General features: G+C 53.2%; 8 protein-coding genes across 8 annotated transcripts; 1 reads left to right on the forward strand and 7 right to left on the reverse strand.

The window, feature by feature from the left end:
* Positions 1-684: 684 nt before the first annotated feature.
* On the reverse strand, positions 685-5,960 carry BP01DRAFT_388645 (nonsense-mediated mRNA decay 2 protein; the record flags this gene model as incomplete). The annotated part of the gene is made up of 8 exons (XM_025577854.1): positions 5,276-5,960; positions 4,644-4,716; positions 4,534-4,578; positions 1,933-4,371; positions 1,725-1,882; positions 1,393-1,671; positions 892-1,342; positions 685-791 (listed from the first exon to the last, which is right to left on the reverse strand). The coding sequence occupies exons 1-8, from the start codon at positions 5,552-5,554 to the stop codon at positions 685-687; spliced, it is 3,831 nt and encodes a 1,276-aa protein (XP_025434777.1). The 5' UTR covers positions 5,555-5,960.
* BP01DRAFT_403382 (zinc-dependent alcohol dehydrogenase family protein) lies at positions 5,658-7,292 on the reverse strand (the record flags this gene model as incomplete). Its single annotated transcript, XM_025578681.1, has 3 exons — positions 5,658-6,523; positions 6,652-7,054; positions 7,137-7,292. 3 exons carry the CDS (start codon positions 7,290-7,292, stop codon positions 6,042-6,044), a joined length of 1,041 nt encoding a protein of 346 aa, XP_025434778.1. The 3' UTR covers positions 5,658-6,041.
* A 621-nt stretch (positions 7,293-7,913) lies between these two features.
* Positions 7,914-11,964, reverse strand: BP01DRAFT_112667 (GPI inositol-deacylase). Its single transcript, XM_025570332.1, has 6 exons — positions 11,286-11,964; positions 10,360-11,209; positions 8,942-10,307; positions 8,723-8,888; positions 8,436-8,662; positions 7,914-8,377 (listed from the first exon to the last, which is right to left on the reverse strand). The coding sequence occupies exons 1-6, from the start codon at positions 11,868-11,870 to the stop codon at positions 8,143-8,145; spliced, it is 3,429 nt and encodes a 1,142-aa protein (XP_025434779.1). The 5' UTR covers positions 11,871-11,964; the 3' UTR covers positions 7,914-8,142.
* On the reverse strand, positions 11,965-12,554 carry BP01DRAFT_112666 (uncharacterized protein). Its single transcript, XM_025570331.1, has one exon. The coding sequence runs from the start codon at positions 12,501-12,503 to the stop codon at positions 12,060-12,062; it is 444 nt and encodes a 147-aa protein (XP_025434780.1). The 5' UTR covers positions 12,504-12,554; the 3' UTR covers positions 11,965-12,059.
* Positions 12,555-13,563: 1,009 nt separating this feature from the next.
* On the reverse strand, positions 13,564-15,460 carry BP01DRAFT_112797 (sugar transporter family protein). Its single transcript, XM_025570333.1, has 3 exons — positions 15,177-15,460; positions 14,445-15,119; positions 13,564-14,392 (listed from the first exon to the last, which is right to left on the reverse strand). The coding sequence occupies exons 1-3, from the start codon at positions 15,369-15,371 to the stop codon at positions 13,742-13,744; spliced, it is 1,521 nt and encodes a 506-aa protein (XP_025434781.1). The 5' UTR covers positions 15,372-15,460; the 3' UTR covers positions 13,564-13,741.
* A 309-nt stretch (positions 15,461-15,769) lies between these two features.
* Positions 15,770-16,723, reverse strand: BP01DRAFT_112871 (uncharacterized protein). Its single transcript, XM_025570334.1, has 2 exons — positions 16,104-16,723; positions 15,770-16,037 (listed from the first exon to the last, which is right to left on the reverse strand). Exons 1-2 carry the CDS (start codon positions 16,455-16,457, stop codon positions 15,801-15,803), a joined length of 591 nt encoding a protein of 196 aa, XP_025434782.1. The 5' UTR covers positions 16,458-16,723; the 3' UTR covers positions 15,770-15,800.
* A 592-nt stretch (positions 16,724-17,315) lies between these two features.
* Positions 17,316-19,007, reverse strand: BP01DRAFT_332816 (8-oxoguanine glycosylase OGG1; the record flags this gene model as incomplete). Its single annotated transcript, XM_025573109.1, has 3 exons — positions 17,316-17,868; positions 17,934-18,820; positions 18,913-19,007. The coding sequence occupies 3 exons, from the start codon at positions 19,005-19,007 to the stop codon at positions 17,465-17,467; spliced, it is 1,386 nt and encodes a 461-aa protein (XP_025434783.1). The 3' UTR covers positions 17,316-17,464.
* Positions 19,008-19,412: 405 nt separating this feature from the next.
* BP01DRAFT_112887 (uncharacterized protein) lies at positions 19,413-20,149 on the forward strand. The gene has a single exon (XM_025570336.1). It carries the CDS (start codon positions 19,594-19,596, stop codon positions 19,984-19,986), a length of 393 nt encoding a protein of 130 aa, XP_025434784.1. The 5' UTR covers positions 19,413-19,593; the 3' UTR covers positions 19,987-20,149.

Here is a 20,149-nt window from a genome sequence, read left to right on the forward strand (position 1 = left end):
ACACACATATATGAAACGGCAGTTCATAAACTCACCCGTCGAATCAGCCAGGGCATATCATTGCATTCTAAAAACTACCCACCCACCTACCCTCGTTCGCCTCCTGTCGATCAACCCGTACGGATGGCCTAAGATCGGGGAAGATAACTAACTAATTTCAACAAGAATACCTCCACCCCAGCAGCACTCAATGCATCATCGATCCATCACCCTCTTAATTAGATAGAACATACCGGCTCATCCGCGAAACCACAAATAAGCCCTGCAGCCTAGCCTGGAGTGTCTGCTGTATATCTCGTCCCCCACGACCTGTGTTGAAACAGACGCCGGGTGTCGTCATCATCGTCATCGTTAATCTTCTTTAGAAAGTTATGGGGCCGGCTCATGGGGGGAAACCACCCAGGAATAGGGATAGGATAGTGATTGTTGCCGTATAGGCAGACCGGGCTGACACAAATCTTCCCGGGTCCCGTCCGTCCCCCGTCAAGGTTTGTATGTGGCTCCCTGCTTTGGCCATCGAGAAGACATAAGAAGCTAGAGAAAGGGAGGGTCCGGTCCGTCCGTCCGTCTTAGGACATAAAAGCCTCCCCTCCCCACCCCCCCAACACAGATGGCCTGCATAATTTCTTTTTCGCTTTGGACAAAGACACCGTAGCTGTGGCTGGTGTTGTGTGAATCCCCTTCTTACCAGTTCACGTCACTTAGTTGGAGCTTCCGGGAGCGGAACGCCATGCGGTTGCTGGCGGACTTGTCGAGGCGGGTGTCACGATGGGGAGAGCGTTTCTCGGCGGCTAAGACGATTGGTCGGTCAGCTTGAGGTTTCATACAAGGACGTGGTGAATAGGTTGGGTGGGAAAAGTGGAAAGCAAAAAGGTAAAAAAAAAAACATACCTTCCGCATCAGCATCAACTTCATTGGTCATCTCATAGTTCAACACCAAATTCTTGATGCGCTGCTGCTCCTCCCGGTCAGCCTGCTGCTGACTTCTCATCGCGACCGCAAAGCTGGAATCAGACGGCAGGTCAATTGTGCGAGTCTGCTGCTTGTTCCCCTTCTTCGTCATCAGTGAGAAGGCCATTGTGTTAGTGGTCGGCTTGGGAGGCTCCGCGACGGGCTCCGCCGCGACAGCCTCGCGACCGGACCGCTTCATGGGCAGAGGAATGTCGAACACCCCCTTGCGCTCGAACTTCCTCGACTCCATGCTCTCCGCCATCATCTTCTCGAACTCGCGATCAAAGTCAGCCTCCGCCTCTGGATCCCGTTCTTCCTCCTGCCGAGTGACGAAGATCTGCTCGTCCTCGGACTCGCTGTCACCGGTGTTCTCGGCGTTGGGACCGGATGCCTAGACCTGATATTAGCAAGGAAACCTCCTGGACCCTGGCAGAGTCTTACCTCGGCCTCATCGCTGGACTCTTGGTCGTCTTCTGCCTCGGGAATGGCGTCCTCTTCCAGATCATCGTCCGACGAGCTGCTCTCCGCATCCTCGTCCTCCGGCTCGGCAGGCCGCTCAGCATCCTGCATCTTGTAGTTCTGCGCAACCGCCTCCCCGAACAACTGCGTTGCTTCGGTAAGATCAGCCGCCAGCTTCCACTGAGGACGAGTCATCGAGTAGGTGTCTTGGACGAGGAACTCAATATCCATCGGCAACGGATCCTTGGTGTAAATGTAATACTGATGACCAGGTCAGCTCTCGATTCTGGACCTTGAACGACAACGCATCGTACCTGGAAGAAGCTGAGGAAGAAATCAAGCTTCTTCTTCGCCGACCCGCGATCAAAGCAATGCCCGCACGTATCCAGCAACGTGCACACCAGGCGAATGCGAAAGAAGTCGTCGGGCTGGTCCAGTTGGTTGATCCGCCCAGCCATGGGCGTTCCACCTTCTGCACTCTCATCAGTATGTTCTCGTACAATAGACCAGGAACAGACTCACCATGGCCGAAGGTGACAATGCGATACAATGTGTCAAAGATGACAGGCGAGTCGATCATCTTGTAATTGTAGAGTTCTCCAAGATACTTGACCTCAGCCACCCGCTTCTGGTTGAACTTGAAGTCATTCAATTCGAGTCCCAACGTGATGTGCTCGAGAACATTGTCCACGATCCCGATCACAAACTCCTGGTGATATCGGTAAAGAGCACTGACGAGGATTGCCAGCAAGTGGATGTTTCCATATTTGAGCTTAACTGGTTTGCTGAAGACCTTCTCAAGGATACCTACCACTTCGCCCTCTTCCCAGTGTAGCTTGCGAAGCGATTTGAGGATCTTGGTGTAGTTGCGCTTGTGCATGTCCATGTACACCAGCCGCCGGATGTAGATCTCCATGGGGGTGCGCTCTTTTTGCTGGATCGCAGGCCGCGGCGGCGGATCAACGTAATAAACAGCATTTTCAATGACCATCCGCTCCTGTTGACCCAGATGCTGCACAGTCTTCTTCCGGCCCAGGGTCTCCAAGAAAGAAGCCATTCGCGGAGCCGTCTCTGGGTTGCGTAGCAGGTAGCGACCGCAATTCTCCAGAAGATTACCTATGATCTCAATGTTCATGCGCGAGAAGTCGTCCAAGGACACCTTGAAGCAATGGAAAATGATATGCTCGGGGACCACACCGAACTTAGTGAGCTCCGCCAAATACCGAACGTTGCTCATTCGGACCTGCCCCAAGAATTCCTTCGACTTTCGACGTTGAAGGCTCCTAAATTCCTCATCCAGATACGTAGTCAAGCCCTGAGGGATGTCGGGCATGTACTGCCCCAGCGTGGCAACCAGGCGGGCGTACAACGGCAGAAGATCGAGACGTCCCTTGGGAACATCGGAGACCGCCTTGATGAGCCTGTTGCGCGATGCTTTCGAATTGAGGAAGCAGAAATCCAAGGCCATCTGATCCACATGGTCCTTGGTCTGTAGGTCGGGCAGCTTGGCTAGAAGCGCATCCACCTGGGCTCCCACCGTCCTGCTCGCAATGGCAGTGGACTGATCGTCGGCATCCGCACCCTTTTCCTCGGAAGCTTGAGGCTGGGCCGAAGACTCGGTTTTCTCTGCGCCGGAATCTTCGCCATCTGCTTTCTTCTTGGCCGCCTCGTCGGACTCGGGTTTCTTCTTCTTGGCATCCTCGAGGAGCACGGCCGGCACCTTACCCTTAAGATCAACCAGGTTCTCGTAGAAGCGCCGTTCCTCTTCATCTTCCCAGATGCCAGCACCCTCGCCCTGGCCGCGCAGGTATTCCGTCGTTTTGACCAGCCCGATTCCTCCCGCCGATGCCGCATCGCTGGTCTCCTTCTCAGCCAAGGCCGGCATTTCCGCCCCGAGGGCCTCGCAGAGGACTTGTGTGTTAGCAACGAGCTTCTCCAGCGACTTGGTCTGTTTTTCAAAGTTGGCCTGACGATCCTCGAAGATCTCACCACTCTTCACGTACGCCTCGGCATTGCGCCTGCTCTGGGCCGCCAATGCCCTCTGGTCACGGACAACATGCGCCTTGACGTCTTCCAGGTACCGATTGAGGATATGGCGGAACCGCAGCTGGAGTTTCTCAGAAATCAACGGGGGCTCGTTTTCTTCCGTCTCGCCCTCAGCACCAGCGCCATTCGGCCCGTCTCCAGAGGCTCCATTCGTCGTGGTGGTGGTGGTCGTCGTCGTCGCGCCGTCCGCTTCCACGGTCTTCCTGCCTTCCTCCACCAATTTGGTTCCCAGCACATCCCAGCTAAAGCTCTTCACGAACAGCACGGCCAAGGGCAGATTCAGGTGATCGCGATCATGACCCAGCAGGTCCTTCAGTACCTCCAGGGGGAACGGCTCCGACTCCTTCTCACCGCCGTCCCTGGCAGCCGAGGGCGGCGCTTTACTGCTCTTCACAGGCCCGTCGGTCGTCTTGCCCACAACACCCCCGTCCTTGCCCTTAGTCGCCGCAGCACCCAGGTCCTCCGGTCGATCGATATCATCCAAGGTGCGCAGCACGCCCACCAGCCAGAGCTCCGTGACGACGCGCAGCAGCACCCGGTGGCGCGACAGCCGCTCTTTCTCCTCGCGCTCGCGCACCTCCTGGCTCAGAGCCTTGAGCTGTCCTTTGTCCGGGGTGCTCAGCCCGCGGCCCAGCAGCCATCCGATCTGGCGGGTGAATTCGCCGGGGCCGAACCGCTGGTGCAGGGCGCTGGCGATCTCGACTCCCGTGGCGATCTCGCCGGGTGACTTGAGCTTGCAGAGACCCTCGTAGCAGGCCGAGATGATTTCCGACAGGTACTTGTGCAGCGACAGGGTGCGGATGTCGGCGAGGAAGGTCTGCTGGGCGGAGGCGTTGATGCCCGTGCGGAGGCGCTTGATGAAGGCGGTGTTTTTCTTGAGGGCAGAATCGAGGGATTTGCTGACGGGGAAGATGTCTGGTGTGTTGCGACAATACTATTAGTGAGTGGGAACTTTGGCAGGTTGGCGAAGTGTGTGTTTTGTGTGTTTGTGTAGGAGAAAGTGACAGGTACGGGGAGGAGGGGGGGTGGAGGGCGTGGTGCGTCATTGTCGGAGGAAGGAAAACAGGCATTATTTACCAGTCTCGCCAGCCCAGGCTTTCTCGTTGAGAGTGCGGAGTTCCCCTGTGCATGAACAAGAATATCAGTGCACTGAACCACAGGGTAATGGCCGTGTTCGTGAGACATACGCTTCCGGTGACGATCCATGGCTTGGCCGCTGATGCGAAGTCCACAGGTTACAGTGGGTGGGATGGATTTCAACTATGCAGAATTCCTTTCAGCGAGAGGAAAAGGAGGGCGCATAAGTGACATGAACGCCACATTGGGGAGAGTGAGAGGGAAAGGAGATTGATGCACGCGCACTATTTTGGGCGTCAAGGGAGGCGTGAGTGAAAGATTGCAAAGTTGAAAGTGGCTGACGAAAGTTGCAGTGAGTGACGGACGGACCGAAGGCGGAGGGGAAGAAAGAGAGGCTCCACTAACTTAGTAGAGATAATAACTATAGCGTCGATAGCGGATGATCACTGCTAACCTGTTTCTCCCCATCAAGTATATTCCATAATCGAGGATAGTTAATTCATTATATTGTTAAGGAAAATTATCCTCGGGTTGTGGCTCGTATTACTCCGCATGAACAGTATTCATCAAGCAGAGTTAAAGCTATACTACTGCAGATACAGCGGGCATTAAAATAGAAACAATCACAATTCAACACACTCTCCCATCCACAGTGGATCACCGAGTGAGGGAAACAGCAAAATCATTCACTTCATCAAACCCAGAGCCCTCCTAGAAGACCATCCTCGCCCACTCAGTGAACCCCCGCCGGCGCCTCCGAGAACCCGGGTCTCTGGCCCTCCTCGTCCTCCAAACCCAGCAACCGATTCTGCAACTCATGCTTCTGGTCCTCGTTGCTCCAGCTCTGCTGGCGCACCACGGGCGGCTTCCACGGCTTTTGAGAGGTGCTGGGCCCCACGGGTGCGGCGCCAATATCAGCGCCGGCAGAGGAAGAAGACGCAATGGCGCTGGGATGGTCTGTGGTGGTATCTGTGGGCAGCTGGATGACGTCGGGGTTGACTTGAGATTCGTTGAATGACATTGTTCTTTTCCTTGGGTGATTGTTTGATGAGGTTTTGACAGTTGGTATTAGATTCACTTGACTGTGTAGGGTTTGAAGTAATCTTGTAAGAGAGTATCTTGCTTGATTGTGGAGTTGTCTGGGAGTTGGAGAGCGTTTAAATGGTTCAGAGAAGAGGGGAAGGAGTACAATTTATGCAAAGATAACACCACACAGCTCTTGTGTGGAATGACGTCTCTTGTGTGGCGGTGGCTTTATGCTTCCTTTGTCAGACCAAACCAGAGAGTAGACAGTAGTCAAAGAACTTCTTCGTATGTTCTGGGATGTGTGGAAAAGAAGGGGGGAAGAAGGAACTGGCCACCACCGCTGCGGAGAGAAATCAACGTCATTGAGGGGAAGGTTGCACAAGTGACTTTTGTCGACTACCTTTTTTTTCCAAACTACTCCTTCATGTACTGGCAGTACAATTCATCTACGCATGCGAACGCCACCACTATATACGAATCACTCATTCCACCCTCACGCAAACCTTGGAGAAATGCTTCTGCTCCTCCATATACTCATACGCCTCTCTCACCTCCGCGAACCCGAACACCCTCTCATCGATCGCCGGCCGGATGCCATGCTCTTCGATAAAGCGATTCATCTCCTCGAATTGCCGGCGTGTACCTAACAGAACCCCGCGCACGGTACACAAGTTCATCAAACAGTCAACCAGCGTGTTGACATTCTCACCGGGAGGAGGCCCGCCCAGCAAGCCCGTCATAGCAATCATCCCCTCGGGCCGGATGGCCTTCAGCGACTGACTGGCCGTCGACAGACCCCCGACATCGACGACAAGATGCACCCCCTTCCCGTCGGGCGTCAGCGCCCGCGCCGTCTCGCCCCATTTGGGGTTGCGCCGGTAATTGAGCACATGGTGGGCGCCGAGGGCCTGGAGACGCTGCGCTTTGGCCTTGGAGCTGGTCGTGGCGATGACGGTGGCGCCGGCTGCCAATGCGAACCACAATGCGGAGTATAAGAGACCCAATTGTCAAGCATGATGCGGCGTCAAGTCTACCCCCCAACACCAAAAAGCAACGCAGCAAGCCGCTGTGACCAGAAACAAAACAGAATACGCACCTGCAAAGCAATAACTGACACCCCACCCGTCCCCTGCACTAGCACCACATCTCCCTTCTTCGGCGCCCGCGCCGCGAGCCCGAACAGCGCGTTCCAGGCCGTCAGTGCCGCGCACGTCAACGTGCTCGCTTCCACAAAGGATAAGCTCGCCGGCATCTTCACCAGCGCCGTCTCGTGGTACACGGCGTGCGGCCGCAGCGTCCCGTCCACTTGCTGGCCCAGCCCGGCGCCGATGTCCGCGAACGTGACCGGCTCGGACTCGGGCTGGTGCGGTACCATGTACGTGCAGACTCGGTCCCCGGGCTGGAAGCTCTGCACCAGGGGGCCGACGGCTTCCACAATGCCGGCGCCGTCGGATGCGGCGACCACGTTAGGTTTGATGACAAGAGAGTGAGCACCCTGTATGAGTAGCGGAGATTTAGCTTTTATCTTTATCCAGGGGGGAAGAACGTAGGAGCGAAAGAGTGACAGCGGTCCATACCTTAGCTATAGCCAGATCGCGATGATTGAGCGATGCCGCGTGAATGTGCAACAAGACATCGTAGTCGCCCAGGGAAGGCGCAGGCTTATCATGGATGAGTTTGAGACTCCCGAGACCATCCTGGCCTTCAAGAATCCAGGCAGCGGAGGTATGCATTTCAGTTGGCTCCAGATCACAATTGCAGTACTTCTGCAAGGAATGTGTTTGCGAACTTCAACCGGTCAGGAGGGAAATAAGATGCCTCTAATACAACTAAGGCAGGAGACCCGCCCAAGTCATCACCACAGACAGCCAGTGGAACTGGGAACTCCTCGACTAGGAGGGAAAGCCTTGGATCCAACTCAGTGCAAGGACTGCCCGACTGGCAGGCTGGTCTGCCCCATTTTCGTGGCTGCCATTCCCAAGATTGTGGGGACCTTGAATCATGCGGATGTGCCCGGCAGCCAGCACCAGAGACGTTACGCGACTCGATGCGATACCAAGCTTCGAAATCTAGAACGGGTGTCAACCAATCTGAGGACAGTCAGTGGAGAGTCGAACAAACGTTGACCCAAATTTCGGACGGGATTTGTTGGCCACAGGTTGAGAGAAGACTTGGTAGTGATTTTGACCCACTCGGCAGAAGGTCGCCCGATCCTGCAACTCAGCTCAAAAGAGCTCTTGACTACAAAAGCACAAGCCACCATTGGAGAGACCAATCCGCATCGGATTCTGCGTGACAAGAATCATCTCTTTCGGCAAAAGTCTATATCCCAGTTTTCCACCGTATATACAGACGACTCAATTGTGCGGATAGATCGGGGAGTTACGGAAGCAAAAATCCTGTACATGATCCGTCTTTCTGACGGACAAAAAAAGGCACTCACAACACCGCTCCAAAGCAAACGACAAGTAAACTCCTTATAATCATGGCCCCAACAAGGGCAACCGGCAAAATGCAACAAAGAAGAGAAGCAAGATATAAGCAGCGAAAGAGAAAAGAACACTCCGCGTTGCTAGACAACCATCACGGCTTTTTCTTCATGTGACTACCGGCTTCCGAAGACGCGGGCGCCCCTTCATCTCCATCCACCAACCGCCACAATCGACGGACTGAGAAGCCGCTGCCGAACAGGTAGATCACAACCAGCCAGCCAGCCAGTATGTTAGTCAGATGATGGAGCAGGTAGGCGTAAGATACTCCGTAGACCGCCGAGTAGACCGCGATCGCAAAGAGGAGAACAGATGTAATGGTTTTTAATCTAGTACTGTCAGTCTCCAGTGCCGCAAGTAGCTTCAAATACATGCAGAGGTTCATACCGTGTGGTCACGCGGGGGATCATGGTTCCCGTCGTCATAGCCTCCACAAGCAGAATGAAAGGCATGATGGACAGGACATTGTGATGAGATGAGAAAGGCATAAACCAGTGGACCACGAGATTGTGCGCCCAAACAAGCAGAACAAGAATGTTGATCGGAAGGATCCAGAGCATCAACAAAAAGATTGAGTAGGTATAGTTTGCGAAGTTGTAGTGTGTTGTGGAGTTCTAGAAATTGAGATTAGCAAGGGTTAAAGAGATCCATGATTCAGGATTGAATGGTCATACAGTCTCTTTGGCATGCCACTGGGCGCGAACGCAAGTAGCTAGTTGCACAATGCAAGCCACCATGTAGGCAAACTGGTAAGGAACCACCGTAGAGACAAGTACCAACAGGATAACCGTGTTGATCAAACGCCGTCTAGGTGAAGGAGCTGAGAACAGCGAAAGGTTTCTGACGAGGCGGTCAGTGAAAATGTTATTAGGCCAGACCAAGAAAGAACTTACCCTTTATCATCCCGCTTGATGTAACCTGACCGGCTGTTCAATAGACCATATACGAATGTCAACACTGACAGAAGAGACAATGCGACATAATTGATCAGGACACAAACGCCCACACTGATCATACCGAAGACGGGCACCAAGAACCAGAAGAAGGCATCCTGAGAACCCAGAAGTAGATCGTTCTTCGTATAGTCCACTGGAGTTTCCGTAGCGTTCGTGCGCCAATGGAACATCTCATCACGTGGCGGCAGAGTGCTCGATGTAGCCAGGGAGGAAGCCAGCAGGGACATAGCCAGTAGCAGCAGGGGCAGAGACGACCGTATAGTGCTGTCAAGGCCTTCCAGAAAGGTGATGAAATAGCCGGTTTCGTTATACACCTGGAACTGCTTGCGGAGGACCAAGGCGATCACAAGGACTGGAAAAGCCGCGAAGACAGTGCGGTACCGCATCACAAGCTCGCCCAAGCTACCTAGAATATCAACTGCCAAGGATATATCGACCGATGACTCGCAAGTCGGGTCCGTCCACAGTTGAAAAGATACTCCGCCTAGGGCTGCCTGCTCGCGAAGCGGAGGAGGCATGAAGGGCGCAACACCGTGCAGGTTAACATGGACATGCTGAACATTGACGAAAAATTTCGACTCGTGCGGATCCGGGATCGACTGACGCAACAACGGAGCAAATAGCTCCTGCTGGTGCCGCGGGCCCCGTCGCACGATCTTGAGCTTGTAATTCAGCAGACTCGAATGCAACGCAGGAATCTTGACCTCCGTGAGCATCGGACGGTTGGCCGGCAGTCGCATCTTCACTCCAGCACTGAGGAGACCCCCCAAGCCCACATGAGCTCTGATCACGGAGTCCGAGCTATCAGAGAACTCAGCTACGACCCATCCGCGGGTCGGCGAACGGGCTTTGTCAACGACCGCCACGAACTGGTGCTCCGCAAGGTCCTCCAGATCATATTGTAGGTATGAGAATGGAGTCACTCTGTCGTAAGCATGTTTTGAGAAATGCGTGGATGCCGGCAAGTGAATGCCATCCTCAGCGGCATTCTTGCAAGCAAGGCGAGTTGAGCCCGTACTGCCACCGGAGAAGTCCATGTTTATCGAGAATACGCCGGCAAATTTGCCATTGTGCATGGGGAAAACGCTGCAAAACAGAACCTCCAGAGTCCCGTGCTCCCCCGTCTTGTCAAGTTGCTGGCTTGTAAGTAGCGTAAACTTTTTCCCTGACACACCTTGCGGAGGAACTGGCAGCAGATGGACGTTCGGGCCGGTATCCTGACCAAACTCACGAAGTACCAGTCGCTGGCCTTGGGGAAGGATGGTGTTGGTGCTGTCCTCTAATGTCAATAGCGTGCTAGGCTCTACAAGGCATGTTAGTGACATATCTAGCGGGAAGCGTTTTGTAATTTGTACCTTGTTGAGGGAGCGTTCGCTCTGCCACACTTTCCAGCCCAGTCAAATACCATTTCTTGAAAATCCGCATGCGCTCAGCTCTCGGTTTCGTTTGGCTGGCCCGACGAACATCTACAACATCAAATAGTGACTTGATGATTGCCTTGCGGAATTGATCACACCATGTAATAGACAAATGGTCCATCCCTATCCAAACGTCCGGAATGGTGGATGTAAAGACCGTGAAGCCGTGCGTTTCCGGAACGAGCGATGAGATGCTGGCGTAGTCAGAAGGAACCACTGTGTCACGGGAACCGCCGGCGATGGATATCAGCGTCAGGTGCCATAGCGGATTGTTGTTGGCCCATGTCTGTGAGTAGGCGTCGCGCCAGTAATCGTTGATCTGTTTGTAGGTGTGCACAATGTCCGATTCAAACGAAACCGGGGGCTTCGCGTGCGGCGCCGACATGGTGATAATGGTATTTACGGTATTTGCCTGATAATTCGCCATGGTCAAAGCGGTACGAGACACAATCCCTCCCATTGAGTGTCCGATCAGGATGACAGAGCTCGGGTCTGGCAGAGTGGGATCTCTGCGCGACCGGCGGGGATCGTGGTAGAGCGATAGGATGTACGAGATGGCTTCGTTGACGTATTCCGCTTGGTCCAGCAGCGTTTGACCATGAAAGGCCGCCATGTCCTCGTTGAAGTCGATCATGAAAAAATCCAGACTGCGAGTTCCCGCCTTAAGACGTTCTTGGTCATGACGGACCACGTCGGCATAGTGTCGCGATGCTTCGGCAGCCAAGGAGCGAACTTGTCGGTAACTGCCAGCATTTCCAGGCAAGAAGAGTACCGGGGCGCCATTCAACTATGACCACGATAAACTATCAGCACGGGCTAGGGGACAGTGAAGAGCTTAAGAATAGCATGAACCACAAACTTACCCCGAGATTTTCTTGGTTATACGGGTCCACCCCTTCTTCCCGATAGAGAAACAGATTGTATTTGCTGGCAAAGCGAGTATGTTCCGTATCGAATCCGACCATGCGGATGAACGTGGGGCTCATCACGGGGATGCCACATCCATCACCGCCGACTTGGCGTACGGTGAAAGACCGACAGATGAAGAATAGGAATATGGAGGCAATGAGCGTAGTGAGCGCCGCTAGAACGGAGATCGGCCAGGGACTGCGGAGGTGCGAGGGACGAAAGCGATGCTGGCCATCGGGGGAAGCTTCCATGGGTAGTCGCTGGGAGGCCAGCGGCGTCATAACCGACGAGGAACGGGATTCGTGCGAGGAAGAGGGAGTGCGCCAGAGGCTCGAGTTTCTAGAGCGTGTATTAGAGGTGCCTGTGGTGTCTCGCCGCAGGTCGAAGCTGGTGCCGGTTCTAGCTGCCTGCGAGCGGGATTTTTCCGGCGGATCGAGAACATGGGGAACATGGCTGGGCTCAGTCTGGGTTCGAGAGACGGTGATCACGGAGTCTTCAGCGTCGTCCTCGGCCGGCGAGCCAGACGAGCGTCTGTGCATTGGAAGTGGCCGCAGTCGATGGAATCATCCAGTACGTGAGAGAGACCGAGAACTTGAGTTGGGGGAGAAAGTGTGCGGAAACGGTGGACGGCGGCAAGGGGATCCGTCCGTGGAAGTCGAAGGCTGGAATGCGACGATGGGCGAACTCGAGAAACCAGCGAATGAACGGACAAGCACGAATTAGGCTGACTAGCTGAATGATTGTATAAGTCGTGCCGTGATTCCCTGTCCTTCCACCTCTCTAGAATGTTTGTGGTTGGTTCCAAGACCGAATGGACCCCTAAAGCGAACGAGCTGGGGGCTTCGCGGGAGGACGAACGAGCGACCGACGGAGGCGATAAGGAGGGGAACGAGGAGGAGCGAAGATAGTAGGAAAGGAAAACCGGTAACGGGGAGGAGGCCAGAGGAAGCTCGGAGGGATTGTGAAGTGATGAAAGAAGGTGGGCGAGTCGCGTTCGAAGGATGGCCACCAGGAGGGAAAAGGCAAGCAGCAGCAGCAGCAGTAGTAGCAGTAGTGGTAACAGGGAAGCGAGGCGAGGCAATCAAGCAGAGTTGGTTGAGGTTCTTTTTTGGCACCGCAGACGGAACGGGCTTGGCGGATGCAAGTCGGCACGATCGAGCCACGATCGACATCTGCCTGTTTCTCACCAAGACGTGGTAGTTGACTACGCAGTAGTAACTGAGTACAACCGAGCAGTGAGGTTTGCTAGTTATACAAGGGTTCCGACAACTCCCTTATGATGGCAGTGGGAAAATCTCCTTCTCTTCCTCATCCTGCGCACTCTTGGGAACCAGTCTCCAGACTGGATGTCATGAAGTCAGCGTCACATCGCTGGTCGGCTTGGATTCAAGGGACAAGAGATGCCAGGGACCCATAAATCGAGTCAGCCTGACAGCTATCTCATTCTCCAGCCCAATTCGAGTCAAGCAAAGTTGTGTACAGTCCATTGACAGTCTACATGGTCAATTGAGGAACGCTCCAAGGCTTGCTCGCTCCACACATACTCTAGAGTCCACGGCAGGTAAGACCCTGAGGCAATCCAGGCTCCACCACCAGCCCGCATGATGAGTAAGTGGATGGAGAACAGACCAAGCATTATACATACATACTGTGCAGTACATACACAAATCGGCACTGTACATATCATGCATCATCTACAAACAAAATATAGCATTGTAGTAACTACATGGATTTCTCGTGTTGATTTCCAAATTATACTATACATCAGACCACGCATTATCCCTGCAGGGGTCAACCGTGCGGGGTTGCCAGCCAACATCTATAAATCCCGCTGCTTTTCCCCGGCCCCCAAGACTCGGACAAGTCACTTTCGCTCCACACATGCACCGCGCTGCATGGAAGCTTAGGTGAGCTTACCTGTTCTTTCAATCTGGCATCCTGATCTAGAAAGGCATATGAAGAGACTTCAACCCTGTGACTATCTCAACTTGAGACAATGAGCCCATTCGAATTAAGCAGATGCTGATAAGGCCCCGTTGCGAGTGTGGATTGGACTGCATCTTGGTGTGCCCCGTGCCTTGGCTGACTCGGTCCGAGCCCAGATTCCGCAAGCACCTCGCTTCGAATGCAATTTATACCTAGTTTCCTTAACAGATTGCAACTTGTTCACTTTCTTCCAGGGATTGTTCTCGATCTTTGTATGAAAAACACTACGGTCCCTGAAGACTTGATATCGTCGGGCAACAAATCGGAATCCAATTAGATGTATGGCTATGCATGGCTAGGGCTCAGAAATCGCCGCCACCACATTCTTCATTCCTCAAGTAGTCCATAAATATTTGAATGCTGAATCGTTGCATCGTAGATTTCTTCATACTAAAAGTAAACAAAAGCATTTTCGTCGCGTCAATCAACCTTCTAGTGTCCGCACGGTGCCCTTCTCTGGGTCACTCTCGGTATTCTCACCATCCACGCCGCGATGGGCCGTCACTTCCGCCATGTCCGCATCGTGCGCGACATCGAACTGACGCCCCAGCCGCTCAGGACCCAAGAAGGTGATCAAAATCACATATGCGTACACACATCCCATGAAGATGCAGATCACCTTGCCATACTGGTACCGTTTGGCTCCGGTATCCGAAGGGGGAAGGGGGAACCGTTCTCCGATCGTCGATTCAATCGTAGAGCTAGCCGACGACACCAGGTTACCCAGCTGGTAAGCCGTACCCACGGCAAAAGTGCGAATCGAGCCTGGGGACAGCTCCATCAGGTGGATGGGAATCACACCCCAAGCACCCTGCACGCAAAATTGCTCGAAGAAGGCAGCCGCCGTGACGTTTGTCGAGGTCACGAAAGTGTATGGGTAGAGGAGGGCACCGCCGACGATGCTGACCACGATGATTGAAAATCGTCGTCCGAAGATCTGACTCGCCCAGCCGCACAGGGTTCCTCCCGTCAATGCTCCCAAGTTGGCAACAACTTGGGTAACAGTGACGGCATCAGCCGAGAAGCCAAACTGACTCTTGAGCATGGTCGGGTAGAGATCTTGCGAGCCATGAGACTGAGAAAAATTAGTGGGGCGGCGACCGAATCATAGAAGGGGAAGTAAGTACCATGAAATTGAAACCTGCCATCAGCAAAACGAGATAGATCAAGAGCAACCAGTGTCGCTTCAAGGCTGTCCGGCCCTCCGATAGGAAGGTCGATGTCACTCCACCTCGGACAGCATTTCGAGTCCTCTGGCGCTCGATGAAGGCGTCGGTCTCGGGCAGACATAGCCGATAGATAATAATCAAGACTGGAGGGCATGCCCCAAACCAGAACAGGGGTCTCCACCCGTGCGAGGTCGTGCCAACCAGCCCGCGCGCGAAAGCAGTTGCCAGCAGATACCCAAATGCATAGCCTTGTTGAAGCAGACCCGAAACAATTCCACGCGCCTCCATTGGACAGTCTTCAAGCGCAGTAGCAGCAGCGTTGCCGTATAGGCCTCCCATGGCAATTCCAAAGAGAGCACGACAAGCCAGGAACTCGCGATATGTCCGAGAGAACCCTGTCCCTAGCTCCAACACTATGAACAAGAGGTTGTTCACAATAAAGGGCCATTTTCGGCCCCATCGGTCGGCGGCTATGCCAAAGGCGATCGATCCGATGGACCGGAGCATCAGCACCAGGGTGATACCCCAGGTGATATCTGTTACTGATTTATCGAAGGATTCTGCGAGCTCAGTGGTGGTCAAAGAGACGGTAAAGAAATCAAAGGCATCCCATGTCCAACCGAAGAAAGCGACCTAAGGTTGCCACTATGAGTAAAGGATTTGGGCAGATGTGTTTCGAGAGCCACCTACCCCGAAGAAGAGCCATTGCTTGCCTGTGAGCAGAGTAAGAGCTTTGATAGGATTGGGAGCAGGATTCATGGGCGGCACTAGGGTTGGAACTCGAGTAATCAGGTATTTTCCAATACTCATTGATGGCAAGTCATCTCCATCCGAAGCATGATGCTGAACAGCGCGCGAGGGCCCGTCCTCCTTGAGGTGGGCCATGGTGGATAGCAGAGCAGACTACTGATCTTTGGCTGCAAAGGACTCAAAGCCAGGGTAAGGAGTAAAGCCAGAAGTAACAAGGGGGAGAATAAACAATTTAAAGAAAAGGACTGAAAATTAAGACTCGGCCGCGTCGTTAAACAGGCCGACGTCGGGCAGGTGATTTGTTCGCCGAGGCCATGAGGACGACAGACCCCGCGATTTCTCACCGGGTCGAAGCCACTGACTGCCTCCAGAGTTACTGGGCATGGTTTGGGTCTAAGGTTCAGGTTCGCTGGTTAACCTTTCGGACTCTTGCCGATCACTCACATGAGGCAATGGAAGCTGACACCTGGGTCGAATCAAAACCACGCGGGGGAGGAAGATAGAGACGATAGAGAGGAGAACTGGGGCATAATCTGAGTCAGAGAGAAGCAGCTGCTCCTGCGCCTAGACTCTCTTCCTCTTTTCCCAAATTCCCTCTTTGTTTATCCTACCTTTATCTTCCCACCTTCTTCCATCATGATGACCAACTTTTCTATCTCCGATGATCAAAATGCGGTTTATTGACTTCTGTTTCTCCCCCATCGCCAAGCTTTCCCCGGAGGCCAAGAGACCCCCCACAAATTCTTGTTCTGCCACAGTTCCATATCTTCGTGAACCTTCGAGTCTGGCAAGCCATGACGTCTACTTTCAATCTCAATCGGTTGTTGCTGGCTATCGAATAACTCGTACGTAGGAGTAAAGTCTTACCCGTTCGTTGTGGCTATTCTCCTGTGACCTTCGCGGACCAGGGCCCCTCTGTGTTTTCAACTCACCACACCCCCACTTAACCTCCCCGAATCCCCAGTCTTTACCAACGCGGGGTAAATAATTGGTACTCTTAAGAGTGCCAAGGGGATGCCCACCGAAACTCAACCAAATGAAGCTGAGCGTTGACCTTTTTACCTTTCTCGACCCACTGTCTTCACAAGCCACGCGGAGCCCGGCCGAAGGGCTTTTCTCCCTTTTTCGCCGGTCATGTGGTGTCACGCGCGCCCATATGCCAGTCTCACCCCGAACACTCCTGACCATTCGCTCCTCCTTCTGGCCGAGTCTATGCAACATCAGCTCTGGTCTGACTGGCCGACAGACTCATTAAGCCATCAGGATACTGGGATATCATGACACCCGTCCATCGGTTGTCCGGAGTCACACGCGGAGTCGGGTACGTACAAGGAGCATCCGTACGGCTGGCTACTCCGTACTTCTGGACCATTGGAATGTCTGTCGCGGGATGCGAAGGGGAGAGCTGAACTAACCCGGTAACGAGCCTAATCGTATAGTCCACCAGACCGGGTAATTGGGATCATGCCATGGTTCGTCACTCATTTCTACTCATTTTACTCCGTCTAACTAATCAATCGGGATCCCTTTCCCGATGCCGGACATTTTCACCCCGCCAATTGCTCTTCCCCACGGGCCAGCTTGTGGTCAAAAGTGCCGTGTGAAATACCTGGCGGGGACTTGTCAGTCCCATTTTCCTTGGCTACTGCCGAGGTCGGAGAGGCTACCTATCTAGATAGTCATTATCTTTCTCAACTACCAGACCGTTTAGCTTCAAGTGTGGGGTAGCGTAGCATTTCGGCTCTCTCAGCATTCACTGATGAGTGTGGGGGTTGAATTGACTCCAATTGACCTGACTCGTAATCACTAGAGATTCAAAGCCAGGTTTTGAATTGCTATTATAGTTGATCAAAGCAACGAGCAATAAGCTGTGTCTCGACGCAGCCTTCAGAGAATAACTATGCCAAGCCAAAGAAGGGCTTTCTGAAAGCTTCAGCTGCCAAGCAGCTGTTCGAGAAATACGTTGTCTTGGCACGAGCTCGGCGTGAACGAAAGCTTCAAGATCGTTGGGGTGAGAGCTATCATGGATGGGCAGCTCTCCCATTGTTGCGTATGATAGACTCTTTCTTCGATCATGATGGACAACCATTATATTTTTGATCTATTGACTGAGCTTCCTCTATACAATCCTCTAAGCAGTCTTTCATACCCATAATGCTCTCCGAACAAACCTAAGCAGAGATGCAAATATATGCAAGAAATATGGTACAAGGTATATTCACATAGCCTCACCGTTTCCGGAGCCGTTTCGACATTCGTCTCGTTGTCGTCGTCTGCGAGGCCTGCAGAACAGCATGGGTGTCTTTCTCATCCTCGGCCTTGATCTCGACACCATTTTCACTTCCTGCCCTCTTCACAGGGATGGTCGTGGCCGTCGTCACCTCCGTCTTGACCTCAACACCCTCATCTTCCTCTTCCTTGACTTCCACCTTGACACCCACGTTGGAAGAAGTCGCCGCCAGACGATCTGAGAAAGATCTCAGATTTGCCGTGAACAGCACACTCTGAGCCCAGCCAGCCTCCTTTCCCCAAAGCTTGCGGAAATGATTGCCCACGGCATCATACAGCACCTTGTTGAGAGACTTGTTTGACCCCTTTCCGAACTTGTAATCCCTTTGTGCAATCTGCCATACTGTATACAGTATCCCTATCAGATATCATCCCTCATCAATAACAAATGGAGCGGGGAAAACTCACCATGAGTATCGACCGGGACGGCCTCTCCCCACCCTAGACCCATCAAACAAACACAGTCGGCAACCTTAGGCCCAACTCCTTGCAACTCCAACAACTTGGCATGAGCAAGACGATACCCCTCCCTGCCTTCCTCCTTCCACTCTTCGCCACTATCACTATTATTAACAGGAGAGCCCTCGCCCACCGCAACGCTCCCTAACGCCACCGACTCTGGGTTCCGCAACCCCTCCAACCAGCCCTTCTCCCGCTCCAGCGCGACAATCCGCGCGGTCTGACAGATATACTTAGCGCGGTACCCGAATCCGAGCCCGCGCAGGGTAGCCTCGACATCCTCGTCATCAGTCTCGGCGACCAACGCCTCCGGTGAGGGAAAATCGTGGTACGCGCGGCCGTCGACACTCGCCACGAAGGGCCCGTACCGCAGGCAGATCTTCTCGACCATCTGCGTGATGCGCGATATGTTGTTGTTGCTGCTGCAGATGAAGCCGATGAGTGCCTCCCACGCGTCTTGTCGTAATATGCGGATCCCCGTAAACTGCGGCGCCTTCTTGCGGAAATTTGCGTCGTGCTTAGACCACCCTTCGTACAGGTTGGTGAGGTTGGCGGGGAGGTTGAAGTAGGCGGTTAGGAGGGGGAGGATGGGGTCTGTGTCTATGGCGGCGGTAGCGGCGGAGGTGTCATCGCTGATGTTTCGTAAGTGGTGAAGGGAGTTGCGTCCGTTAGTAGTTTGTTGACGAGGTGACGGAGGTTGTAGCGGGGAGATGGTCTTTGGAGGTTGGAAGGGGAGATAGGTTCGGTAGTAGAGGTAGGTCGGGTCTTGCTTCAGTGAGACGAGTCGGCCATGGAGAACGCAGCGCCATTCATCGCTGTCAGAAACATTGTGCCATCTGTTATTTACCAAAGACTGGGATTAGTTTTCCGCGATCATGATACGATGCAAGGCGCTGAGTGGCGGAGGAGAGAGTCGGGGTAGAATGACCGGAAGGATTGTCCACAGCGTAGGGTGGTGTTGATACACAACTCACTCAAGCTCACAGGCAGCTTGCGCCATTCAGAAAAGGCGCCCACTGTCATGATGAAGTCAATTGAGCCTCGTCAAGCATGTAAGGACTGAAATCGAAAGGCGCATTTCCGATCGATCCTTTCGATAGGAACTGCCGATACGATAAATTAGATTGTTCACCGCCCTCCGGCGCATAGCAAAACCAGGTACTCAAAACTTCATACTATGGATAATTCCGGACCTTGCCCGCTTCTTTTCCAGACAAGGGACAGACTGTAGACTTCATCGCAAGTAATGACCAAGGACTGAGCACGGGGTCTCCAAAAAGAAAAGATGCAAACGCCCAGGGATCTGTGAACTGGCACCGAAGGGGTAGAAGTCGATCAAGTCCGGGGAATCGTTTAGCCTGGGCCAAGTCCACCCACCCCACACAAGACTAACGGTCTCGGGAAGGGCTTCCTTCCCTTTATCTTTATCTCTACGGAGGAGCTCCATCTCACTCCTTGTGACCCCCTCGCAGTCACTCATCGATCTGGAGTGGAAATATTCACTACCGGTCGAAATGCTTTATCCGCCATATTGGCTCGCTAGCCGTGGGGTGGGTCAATTAAATCAGGGGAGCATATAAATACTTCTGCTGAAGCGCATGCCGAATTCATGGTTATCTTCGAGAAGGAAGAACAGAGTCTTCGTCAAGGAGGGAACAAAACCTTTGGCCTGGCAAGCTTCATGAGGAAAAGGTGGGATATAGGGGATTTTTGGTATTCTCATGCCCCTGAAATCCCCAGAGGCTTATTATATATTATATTCATAAACCATATACCACAGAGATTCAAGAAACCGCATGACGCTGAGATGGTTGAGTTTGAGCGAACCATCACATCATATTGGGCGCCGAACATACAGAAGTTCCTTGATGATGGGAAGATGAAAGACAAAGAGGTTTACGAGACAGCCTTCGCGACGCTTTCGCAGCCGTTCAAGCAAGCACACGTATCGTTATTCTGGCTTATCCCCTTCCGCGTCAGGCCTTTGGCTTGCTGCCCGTGAAGATTCTTCCTAGATTAGCTACTTTCTAAGAATTATAGCTAACTATAAAATCAAGATTACGATATACCAAGCATAAGCTTAACATAGGCTAAAATTGCTCACCGCCATCGGGACAGAATCAAAGACTACGTACAAGTTGTAGCGGATCGCCCCGAGCTATATA

This window comes from Aspergillus saccharolyticus (genome assembly GCF_003184585.1).
Source record: "Aspergillus saccharolyticus JOP 1030-1 unplaced genomic scaffold BP01scaffold_3, whole genome shotgun sequence".
NCBI classification, from domain to species: Eukaryota; Fungi; Ascomycota; class Eurotiomycetes; order Eurotiales; family Aspergillaceae; genus Aspergillus; species Aspergillus saccharolyticus.